The sequence below is a fragment of the Pteropus alecto genome, unplaced genomic scaffold (genome assembly GCF_000325575.1).
Source record: "Pteropus alecto unplaced genomic scaffold, ASM32557v1 scaffold110, whole genome shotgun sequence".
Taxonomy (NCBI): Eukaryota; Metazoa; Chordata; class Mammalia; order Chiroptera; family Pteropodidae; genus Pteropus; species Pteropus alecto.
Window position 1 is genome coordinate 12,210,959 of NW_006431920.1, and position 12,660 is coordinate 12,223,618.

General features: G+C 43.7%; 1 protein-coding gene and 1 pseudogene across 2 annotated transcripts in view; one reads left to right on the plus strand and one right to left on the minus strand.

Moving 5' to 3' along the window:
- The window catches only part of SMARCAL1 (SWI/SNF related, matrix associated, actin dependent regulator of chromatin, subfamily a like 1), a 52,035-nt gene that overhangs the window by 18,996 nt on the left and 20,379 nt on the right, over positions 1-12,660 (minus strand). For both annotated transcript variants that reach the window (XM_006906739.3, XM_025043301.1), the window contains 2 exons: positions 11,941-12,006; positions 4,403-4,543 (listed from right to left, as the gene is read on the minus strand). In XM_006906739.3, the coding sequence (XP_006906801.1) occupies positions 4,403-4,543; positions 11,941-12,006 (207 nt within the window). The remainder of the gene's footprint in view (positions 1-4,402; positions 4,544-11,940; positions 12,007-12,660) is intronic.
- Positions 2,226-4,390, plus strand: LOC107195304 (annotated as a pseudogene).

Below are 12,660 nucleotides of genomic sequence, written 5' to 3' on the forward strand. Positions count from 1 at the left end.
AAGAGAAGTCAGGAACAAGGTGAACAAAATACACGTATCACGGCCTTCCACGATCTGACACTAAGCTTTCTGGCAGCAAATGCGAGATATCAGCGGTTCGGTGTCCATTACATGAAAAAACAAGTAAGATGTCAGCTTGCCGGACTATTCCTGTATAATAAATACAGACACGGTCTTCCCTAAGGCTTACAGCAAGGAGTCCCTTATGCAATGTAATAACCAATGTTGTCAGTAATGTCTTTACTCAATTAGATGTGCGGGGACTTAAAAAAGCCCATTGCTCTGCAGCGTGGGTGACACCAACACCAAGAGCAGCGTAGCGAACCCAGCTGCAGCACTGGTGGTGGGGCTGAAGGGAGGAGCCCAGAACACGGGCTCCTACCAGTCTGGCTGAAACCCGACGTGGGTGTCGAAGTGCCCAGGCGGTCCTTCAAAAACCTGGTTCCCTCATTTAGTAGCTCATCGGAGGCAATGAGCAAGGACATGTACTCTCTGTCACACAGAGAGAGAAGATGTCATCGATTAAAACAAAAACCCCATCTTTCACAAACAATCTTACTGGAAACAGGACTGATTTCTACGGTCTTACAAAAATTTGGGGGGCCAGGGTATCTGTTTCCTTACATTTTTAGACACTCATCTCCCCTCCTGCCTCATCCTCCCCTGGACTGTGAAGTACCTAGGGTAAGGGTGAGCCTTATTCATTTTCGAGGGCCAGTGGACCTAGTGTAATTGTGGAGACACGGTAGGTTTCCTATACACCTTTGCTAACTGAGAATACGAAGAAAGAGTCAAAGGTGGAGAAATAAAATGATCAAAAACTGCTTCTTTCAAAAAAAAAATACTCTGAAATCAATGGGAAGTTCTCAGCAAATGCCTTCATGCTATGGGGACAAAAATGAGTTCAGCATGGGGCATGCTCTTCAGTAGCTTTTATTAATGCAAGAAGCTGGCTACATATACAAAAAAAGTAGCCCTGGCCCATCAGCTGCATTAAATAAAAATCATGCTGAGAATAAGTGGGTATCGTAATTAATTTGGATATCATACTCCTAAGTTCTAATATTATCAACTCTTAATCTTGCAGGTTAAAACCCAATAATACTGAAGATTTTAAAGTGGACTTTGGAATAATCAAAATCCAGTAAGCTTTTGTGGAAAATTTCCCAGGCACCAGGCACTGGGCTAGGTAGAAGGAAGGACACAAAGATAAAGAAGGCATTATCTATGTTTATTTTACTGGGTGCTGTGGGGGGCGGGCAGCAAGAGGGAGGCCAAAGACGAATTTGAGGATGGCATGAGAAACTGAGGATAGAGTGGTCGGAGACTAGACACACAGGAAGGGACAGTTTGGGGAGTGAAGGTAATGAATTCCATCTGTAACCCCTCGCATCACTGGGGTAATGTTGTTACCCCATGGGCCCAGACAGTCAAGGACGAGAAGATCCGTTTCAGAAAGTGGACCATCTACAAACAGGACAAAGGTACAAATCACACATGAAGGGTTTTGAGGGACCATGAAAACTATACATAATCAATCTAATCTGGGTTGATCCACAGGGAAAGTGCATTACAGATTTTGTTAAATAAGTATATGGCTTCAAATACATTCAATAACAGAAATTGTGTCTCAGTAACAAGCTAAAAATGGTTTGCAATTAACTTCACAGAGCACTACAATTTACATTATAAGTACTTTGTTTGAATTTAAGTGGATATTTTTAAAGTACTTAAAAAGTTTTATTTTCTTTTAAAAAATTATTTAAAAATAAAATGAACTTACATAACAAAGCTCCTCATGGATGGCATGGGCAATGGATAAGGTACAGCCACTTCTCCCAAGTGTCAGCGTCTTCGATGGACATAGCAGCTTGGTATATTTGTGATTTGATCGCAAAGCAGGAGACCTTAAGGTCTGAATTAATGAGGTTTTACAGTCCACCTAGTCCTCTGTGGCAGGGGCACTGCCCACAAGAAAGAAGCCAGGGGATGGTCATAAAAATGTGGCTTCAAGGTTTATGAAGTTACAGCAGAACCAGGAAGGAGGCTCAATCTGCACTTGAGAGAGGGGCCAAACTTTGTTCGAATTCAGGGCCACATGACACCTCATGGAAACAGAGTTTAGGGATTTGAAAAGTTTGACCTTGCTATACTGATGAAGAATGAATTCACTGCCTTGGCCTTGGTTTTGAAAGTAGAGATTAGAAAGAGAAATTAGTTAATATTCCCTTCTGGTTTTCAGATCGTGGATGTCCCAGAGCCTGGATTAGAGAGAGCCACTCAGGGCTCGGGAAGAAGATGGGAGCCAGCCCCGTGGGCACCCCAGCTGTCAGCAGTGAGGCTGACTGCTTCCATCCGTCACAGCAAACCCAGATCCCACCACACCAGCCACAGAGGAGCTGCATTCCACTGGTGGGGGTGAGAGACTGAAGGCACCACAGCCAAGAAGGAAGAGGAAGCCCTAGACTGCGCGTCTCTTCCCAAAGGGAAAGCAGTCAACCCCAGAAGAAAACAGTGCAGCTGGTTAAGGAAAGACTGGACACCCATGCAAACAAGGGCCTGATTCACTGGGCCACCCTTTCTCGGGTTATTTTTGGGAAAGGATACTAGAAACGTGCGCAGGCTTTGGTCAACCTGGCTACAGCTACCCGACACTGAGAGGCCGCCCAGTTTGGGCCAAGAAACATCCTGGGTCCACCCAGACCACACTGCTGACCTGGAAAGGAGAGAGACTCGACCAGACAAGGACAGAGAGGACATCTTGGAAGCTCTGGTCATGCTCTACCACACTCTGGGGATGGCCTGCCTCCTGGAGAACCATGGCAGACAGGCCTAGTTCAACCAGCAGAAGGCAGAGAGAAGAAGGAGCTGAAAGAATTATATGAGGGAGGCATTTGTGGATTACAAGTCTCAGAGAAAGACCTCAAAGTTGCTTGGGGCAGAGCCTCCCTGGCCATCCAATGGGCCGAACCTAGCAACTGGCATACTTTATTACCGTCAAGGGTAACAGGGTGTCAGATCTGATCGGACCATATGAGGAAATTGCAGATACAGAGGAAACATGACCAGGCTCCCCAGCACCTGCAGCAGGCCCATTCCATCTGTGTTTCTTTGTTCATGAAGTCAGCCCCCAACTGCAGAGGCAAGTGTGGTAGTAGCCAAGGCTTATGCCATGTCTGGAGAGGCCCAGCACAGGCAATTTCTGCAAAATTCACCTGCACAAAGAGTGGAGGTCACACACACTATGCATGTGACCTACGATCTATCGGATGATGAGGATTTCCAGCGATAAAAGAGGAAAACATGGGCCCCTCCCCTCCTCTTAACTTCCCTGAGTCTTTCCCTCCGGCTTACAAGAAAGAATATTTGTAACAGCTAGAAATTTTATGACCTATATTCAAAAATGAGGTACTGCGGGATCTAGAGGAAAGCCAAGAGATGAAATCTATCCTTCAACAGTAGCCTTTTGCCTGGCAAGGTCATCCTTTTGAAGTGGGTGGCTTTGGAAGAGACACAAAGGAAACTGTGAGAACAGTGCCCTATGCTCAGCTGGCTTGATGAGATTAATGAACACTAATGGATTCAATGGCCCAACAGGGGAAATTTGGGATTTATGAATAATGTAATTTAAATCTTTTTAAAATGTTGATTTTTCTCTGCTTACAAAAGTAATCCATTTTGGCATACGTTACCTTCCTGTCATATATGAGAGAGAAAGAGAGAGGAGAGAACGAGAGAGGAAAGAAAGGAAGGTAGGAAGGAATGGAGGGAGAGAGGATGGGAAAGTTTTGCATTCTACTTTTCCCAGTCTTGTATTTCCCCATATCATTAAATAAACATTTTTTTCAGTTAAAAAAAAATGAGGTTTTAGAAATTGAGATTTCAATTTGCACAGATTATAGTTCCTGAGGCTCCTGCTCCACCGGCACCATATTCATAGAAATAACGTGGAGGTCAGAGGCTTCTGGTCTACCGACCAGGCACGACTCACTACAGTGAGTCAACACTTACTAGACAAGGCTCACGAATGAGAGTATACCTTGGCAGCCAGAGATCATACTACCTTCTCCACCTGTTCGAAGGTGTCCTTTGCCTTTTTCGTACAGAGCATTTTTTTTACTTTTTCAGAGGACGTTTTCATACTATCAGCACCCTACGTTCCTACACGTTCGCCACTGGTCCCTTTATTGGAAAACACTACCCACAAGTGTTAAAACTAGGAGTGACTGTTCTCTACTTACCCTGAGTGCAGAGTCAGGCCCGGGCAGAGCTAGAATCTTGGTCCCGCTCCCTGGCCGTGCTCTTCTGATCACATCACGACCAGAGAGAAAGGACAGAACCGTTAAACGTCAAAACCAGGGTGAGGGATGGGTGGGCTGGTGAAAGAAGAGAGAATAAATACCCGCTTGGCATCACAGTAGCGAAGTCCAAAGGCATGAAACTGAGGGAAGAACGTTGGCTTGACCGCAATGATCTGCGTGTAGAGCTCGGCAGGCCGTGACATGGCTGGTGTGCCCGACAGTAGGATCACTCGCTTGGCAATCTAGGAAACAAACAGCCAACGGTGCTGAGAACACTCAGAGAAGCACATGGGGAATATCTCAACTTCCCAGTGATACAGGAGCCCCAGGGACAGCAAAGTCCCCTGGAAATGAGCACGAGTATCTTTCACTTCCTGGGCACGCTGACTGCTAGCAGTTCTCAAGTTCAATCGTCTCAGAACAAGGCCTAGATTCCAAAGACACGAGAGGCTGGCTTCGCTCCAGAGCTCTCTATGGCCCACAATGTGGGATTGCTAAGCGAAGGTGCTGTGACCAGAGAAGAGCATGCATGTAAGCAGACGGATGTCATCTCCTAAGTGGCCTTTGTAGCACGCTCTGCCCATCTCTACACTGGCACATGACACAAGACGCTGCTGAATTCTGTCTTTTCTGTCTCCCTGACCAGACTGAGCTTCTTGACATTGAAGACTAGTCTGTGTTCACCTTCATTTTCTGTAGCATAGTACCTGGCACAAAGCAATTAATAAATGTTCGCCATATGCTGAGAAATATTCAGAGAGAAGCTAATTAGTGTATTGGGGACCATGGAGTAAACTTAAAGAATCCAGCATTGGAAGACCAAGCGGAAATGGGGGAGAAAGCAATGGGTCTGAACTTCTGGGACGGATGTCTGACGTCCAGTAATGACACCCAGGACAACCCCTATCCCACTCCCAGGAGGAAGTGTCAGGCTTTGCCTGTGGATAAGCCACAACTTGATTTTATGTATTAGGGAAAAAATGGCCATCGATAACCTAGTGCATGATGCTTTGCACCTAGCTAGCCCTGACTCAAGCTCCCACTGCAGTCAATAAGGATTTTAAAGGTGAGACCTGGATCCATTTACCCTAAACTCGGCTCGGGTATGCAGCAGCCTACTCAGCAGTGGGCAGGTTGGAAATAAATAGTCAGTCGATGCCAATGATGAACTTCAGGTTGCTCACTACCCTGACTCCAACCTGATCCCAGGGGATCAGACCCAAATATCCCACTTCTTATTAAGATGGAAAAGAGGGTGAGAATAAAAAGAGCTAATACACTTCCCACTGATTAGAACACTAATCACCAAAGATTACTGGAGGTAAAATTCATTTCAGCTCTGGGAAGAGACACTGCTGTGGAGCACGGTTGTTTAGAAACAGCTTGTTAACCACTGTAACCTTGAGCTAATGACAGCGGTATAAGGCAATCCATACAGCAAATCACCTGGAGGAGGAAATTAGGTTTTCAAATGGATACACTCGCCTCATAAAAATAAATAAGTAAAGGTGCAACAGAGGAAAGAAGAATGATTCTTTATAAATATACAGTATATACAATTCTCAAGATGCACCTCTGCCCTCACAGCAGCCGCCGGTACCGAATTCCATTATGACAGGAGAGCTATGAATTTCTCCAGCTATAATTTTCCACAGTTCAATTACCCAGGCCCTCTAATTTCCTGAACGGTTTAATGCAGACTCATTAAAATAACAATGAGCTTCTTGAATGATGTCTATATCGCTTGCCTAGGCTCAAGACCATTTTGATGAAATAGGGAAAATGAGAAGTCTTATGGATAAGAGAAAATTGGCCCATCATCCCAAACCTATTCCCCAGGCCGCTGCTATTTGTTGCCCAGGGAGGAAGCCTGGGCAGCAGCTCACAGACCAGGTGGCGGAAATTCACTTCGGGGGTCCTCTGTCAGATACTTACAGGGTAGAGTTCATACCCTATGAACTGAGTCAGTTCTGCACGCTGTCCAGACTAGCAGGTGAGGGAACCGCTGGAAAAGGACGTGTGCAGGTATTAGAAAGCAGGAGCAGGATTATGGAAAAGGAAAAGGTCAGCCTTGAAAAGAACCCAGAAAGGCATCTCATCTATTATGGACTGACTTAGCCTGCTCCCTGCTTAGCCTTGACAAGTCTATATTGTCATCACTGTCATCCATAATGCCTTTATTTATGCCCAGCTGCACATGATTTATATGTCACCCTCCACTTTTGAGAACTTCCACTCTAGGAAAACATCAATGCGTAAAAACTACACAAATTGACACTAAAATGAACATTTTACAGTTAGCTCCTAAGGAAGGAAAGCTACAATGGAACGATGTAAAAATAATTTCTATTTGGTCTGAGAGAAATTATGTGATTCACATGAGCAGACATTGTTAGGGGCAGACAACCTTCAAGGCCATGTTCAGGTTGCCTCATGGGTCACGGGTGGGGAAGCCCTGCAGATTGATAGTAGGACAAGTTGGTATGTATAATTTGCCAAGGAGAATCCAATGAAATAATTCAAAGTAGATAACCTACACATAGATTTTAAAACATGAGCCAAAAGTATGAGAGAAAATGTAGAAAAGAACTGTTGTTTTAAGTTCATACAAGAAGCGGTCGGGGAATTTTTCATCACTTTCCATTGTTACCTCTTTTTTTCCTGAGCCAATAACCTGCTTTACTGAATTATTCTGATTGGCTATATCATATTTCATCAAGACTCCAGACTAGGAAAAAAGTCATGCTACCCAAGCTTAGTTCCATTCTCGTACCCAATATTATTCCTAATGGTACTCTCAATAAAGTTTATGCTACAGGCAAAGTCCACTATGCTTTAGAAACAGGACATGAGAAGGCTGGTGATACCAAAGTGAAGGTCAAGTCCATAGCATCCAAGTGTCCTGATACTCATTAGCCCTGATGTGGCAAGGACATTGGAGCTATGTTTCAGTTAGTTCAGAAGTCATTACAGAATCTTCAAAAAAAAGAACAGCGGCAAGCATGGTGTGGGGACCAGTGACCAAAGTACAGAGATCAGAACAAATGCAGGATCCTGGCCACTCCCCGGGCAGCAACAAAAGAGTCAACACCTGTAGTTAAATCTAAAGCTTGAGAACAAGAGGGGAAACTCGGTGTTAGGAGAAATCCAGGGACTGGACTCTGGGGAGAAGACTGTGGTTCCGTTCCATACTCTGTCCGAGAGTATCTGTTCCTGACTCTGCTTCCATGACAAATGAAACCCAACCAAGAAAATGGCATAATTATGACCATTGTTGACCAGAGGCCACCCTAAAGATCCACCTACCAGTAAATGGCCTTTCTGAGTCTCTGGTTAGGTCAGCATATTTTACATAAAAGCAGTTCCTTCTAGGTTTTAGCCTTTTTCCAAAAAAAGACAAAGTTCCAGTCACCGCCTTAATAAACTGATCTCATGATAATCACTGTGCTTTCAAGCTAAATAGCATTGCTTCGATATTAATGAAATTCTGATGCCATGTATAAGGCAATTAGTTCTTGGGTAAGAACAGACAGAATGCAGACTGTGACTACAGCGGTACTGATTAAAAAATACCAACATGTTATGAGAATACATCAAGTGGTGTAATTACGGCTAATTACAGGTACGCCATTTTGACCTTCAAGGTATGTAAAACACATATATAGGTATTATTAACATAGCATACAGGCCAAAATGAACACTAAAGTGGGAGAAAACAGTCTATTTTAACTTAAATATTATACTCTAGTAATTTCATTTTAAGATTGACTTTGTGATGAAATTGAGAAAATTTACCAGAACAGCTGGACCACAGGGACAATTCCTGTAACCTGGTCACCCTGGGGGAAGAGAGCAGACCCTCCAGCTGACATCACTCTCTTCTCTGGCCTGAGAGGAGTGAAGAGCCATCTCTTTTAGACGCAGAGAAACTGGGTTTCCTACTCCCCGCTTGTGTATCATATGAAAAGATGGTCATTGCAGTACAGTACGCAACAGCCAAAGCCTGGTTACAAATCCATCGAAAGGGGACAGGTAATCCATGTTTTTATGACAGACTTATACAACAGAATTACGTTTGAGAGAATGAGGTCCAGTCATCTGGAATGATGTGGAATGCTTCCCAAGATACACTATTAAGGGAAGAAAAGCAGGCGCAAAACTGTGGTTGTCGAACATTGAGCAGGGAGAAAGGAAGAGCATATACATGCACGTACCTACGTGGACAGAAGCTAATTCTTAGAGGAAAAGTCTGAAAATCTGGTAACTATGGCTGTGCCTTTGGGGAGAAAGATCAAGGGACTGGGGATCCAGGGGTGGGAGAAAGAGTTATTTTTTCACTATACACCCTTTTGTACTATTTGATTATATCATCTATTTAAACTATTTTAATGAAAAGGGTAAAAGAAAAAAGCTCATACATCTTAGACCACTATTCTCATCTCATTAGCCAATCAACAGAGATATAAAAAGGACTCTGCTCACATAAAAAGAGAAGGGTATTTATTAGAAAAGGATGGTGGGATTCTGGGGGCCTTTCTCCCTCTAAAGAAATAACTGGATACTGTTTATAATGTTATTATACCATTTAACAATAAAAAGCACTGTAAATAAAAACTAGCCAAAGTAAACCCAAACTCACAGCTCACTGCTCAAAGGGAAGATGCTGATAACCTTCAGTGCTGGAGTCATGTGGAGAAAAAGACCCTGTGATTCTTGGTGAGTGGGACCAAAGACAGTTACACCTGGCAAGACTGCACTTTGGGGGAATCTATCAAAAGGTAAAATGAGGACAGTAATTCTGAGTGTAGGAATTTGTCTTACAAGGGCAGAGTATGAAAGCTATGAATATACAGATGATGTTCACTTGCACAATTATTTATAATAGCAAAAAACTTCTAACACTAAGGGTTAAATTATGAAATGTGTTCATGCAACAGAACGCTCCAGAGCCATTAAAAATTATGATCTTGCCCTATAACTGACATGTTAGAAAAAGAACCAAACCGCTCATAGTAGTTTTCACTGTTCGAGGGATTGGAGATGATTATAAAGACGTTCTTTATAGCTTTCATTCTTGCCTATCACATTTATATAAAAATAGAACCTGGCTTAGAAGCCTAGGAAAATAGTGCTATGGGGAAATAGAGGTATCACACTTCCCAGGGGACAATGACACCAGTTTCTTACAACCTAGGCAACATGTCATCTGTACATGGCTGCTGTTGCCATTTACGAAATCCATTTTCTGGATATGATCCGGCCCATCTATCTCAGACTGTATGATATAACCTAATTATCTCATCATGCACACTTGCTGAAAAATCTTAAAATGTTAATTATCAGAATATAGTTCTAAGAGATATACAAGTTAGAGGAACAATTAAGTGGTATTAAATTTCCTCCATGTATGGTTTTATTATATGAGTTTTAGGTATACAATTTTATAATTTGAGATCTGTATACTCTACAATGTGATCATCCCCGAAAGTCTAGTTACTATCCATCACCATACAACTGACTCCCTTCACCCCTTTCTATATAGCTTTTCAAAGGCATATTTTACTTCTTCCCAACTTTCTTCTTATTCCCAAACTATTTATATTCATTTCCTTAAAGTATCTGATCAGTGGTTCTCAACAGAGATGGGGAGGAGTGATTTGTCACCCAGGGACATCTGGCAATATCTGGAGACAATTTTGGTTGTCACGAGCCAGGGGTACTACTGGCCTTCAGTGGGTAGAGGCCAGGGATGCTGCTAAACATCCTACAAGGTACAGGATAGCTCCGTATAACAAAGAATTATCTAGCCCAAAATGTCAATAGTGCCAAGACTGAGAAACTCCAATCTACATGAAAATACAACAGAAAGATGGAAGGTCTGGTTAACAGAAAAACACAGCATGCTTCGCCCCGTCTCCTCTCGATCCTGCCAACAGTCCAGCATCAGGCGAAGGCAACGTTATGGAAGACAGTGGCTTTGAGAGACTTTCTCAAACAGCAGACTATATTCTATATGCTAATTCATCCACGTTCTCCAGCTAATGCAGAGTTCTATATGCCAGTTAAGAATTAAAAGATTTGTTTTAAATATGTCACTTTGAAGACGTAAACTCTGCTTTCGAAGGTCTGGCTCAGAAGCACGTATTTCAGAAACCAACCTGTGGTCTAGCACGCCTGACCGGGAGATGATGCATTAACGAGACGGTTGCTAAGAAGCTTCCCTATTATACCTTTAATGATATCATCTATCCATTGTGCAGTTTCTTTTGTCTAAACAATCAGGCTTACAGATTTAATTTTAGTTATGAATGTGGTATTGGAACCACAATACCAAGGTCTATTAACATTTTTCCAAAGAAAACATATTAGAGCCTCCCAAAAGAAGGGTCAGCACCCTGGGGAAAACATTTAAGTGTGTCCATAAATGGCTCCCAACCAATAAATATTTATGAGTAATATGAACAGAGGATCAAGGTTCTTAAGTAAAGAACTTTTAAGTTTGAAGTATATGACATAATCCTGCTTTGGAAGATGTGTCATATTACTTGTTATTCCTCAACAAAACAAAACTTGAAATGAGTAGACAGTTGTGTGTGTTTTGTGGGGAGGAGAAAAAATTAATTTTCAAATGCTAATAAGCTTCACCGACACTTTAGCATATTTGTTTTCCCTAGTTTAGGTACAACTTAAAGCTATTTTTAAACAACAAAAGCTGCAGTTTTAAAATGCTGGGGCAACAACAAGGCTGCTTTAATAGGGCACAAGATAAACACGCTTTTGTTTGCTCCGTCTACACAAACCAAAGTGGATTCCCCTAACATGTCATGTCTGAGATTTCTACCTTGTTATGAGAGAAACAGTTACTTTTCCAATTGTACTATTTTCCCCCAACATTAAGAAAAAGCTCACTTCAAAAAGACGGAAGAAAATCCGGGGGGCTGTCCCTCTGCTGGGATACAAAACACAGGCACGGAAGTGTGTGCAGATGACACATGGAGCTGATGCTGCGCACCAGAATAGAATACTCCTGGATGAAGATCTGAAGGCACCCCATATACACACCTGCACCTGCTCTGAAGCCAGGCCCCAACCAGCCACAGTGCTCAGGCACAAGTTTAAGCCACCCTAGAAAGGGTGGCCCAAGAAAAGGACACTGGCCTGTAAGGAACATCCGCTTTGCCATCGCTTCCTGTGATACCCACAGGCCTGGTTCTAAGTCTGTATCACTCATCTCCCTTGGTTCTACAGCACCAGGAGTTCTGCCCCACAAGCGACTTAGAAGATAGACAATTTCTTTGAGCTGTGTAGGGCGTGCTGCCAAAGGTTCTCCCTCCGCCCTGTCTAGGAGAAAGCCAGGAGGCTCTGGTGTACCGTCCCAACCAGGCCTGTGACCTTCGACTGGCCTTCATCTTCGAGAGACAGAGACGACTGCAATGACCCTGAGTTCCTTAGCAGGATGTTAGGAAAAAACAAAATCTAGCAGCACAGCTCTAAGTTAATGCTAAGTCATGTCCACAGCCCACAGGTCCGGACTTGCAGCCCCTGCTCCCCTCGGACCCCTTGCCAGCCTGAGCAAACCACAGAGGGATCGCAGTGCCAAGTGGGCTCGGGCTCCAAGTCTCTTCTCAGCAAGACTCACCTTGAGGAGGGGCACAGCTGCACGGCAGCGGGCGGTCTTAATGTTTTTGAGGAAGTGAGATTCATCCTGAAAATAAAAACAGTTGCCTAGATGAACAAGGTCAGTGGACAGAGACAGAGCCCACGTTACGCTTGATCCTGCCTGGGCATCACACTGAGGATGCCTCCATCAGCACTTTTTTGTTTACGGAGACAGCTGTGGGCCTGGGGAAGGGCCCAGGTTCCGGATCAGCTTTTCCACTACATTCTGGGAAGTTCGCTTCATCTCTCTGGGACAGTTTTCCACCTATGAAATGGGGTTAGTAACCCCTGCTCTGCCCACCTCACAGGCTGCAATGAACAAACTGCTGAAAGGTGGCTTCTGCTTTTCAAGACACACCTGACCTCTGTATGGTACTAAAGCAAAGTGTGCTGAAGACCCACTGTGTGCCCCACACTGGGGCCCAGCCCCTTCCCCCACAGGCTCACTAAGCAAGAACATCTGCTACACTGACAACTCATCAGACGATGTTATAAGTGCTGTCACTGAGGCAGTTGTGGCAAAGTACTGTGGGAAACTGGAGACGAGAAGAACTGCTTCCTGTCTTTAAGGGACTGACTGCCCTGTTCAGAACACAGAGTTTGATTATTTATAGCTCTGGATTCTGTTCTGCATAAGCAAACTAGAATGTCATACTTTCTAAAGCCAAATAAGTAACTAATACATTCTTAGCATCCGGGG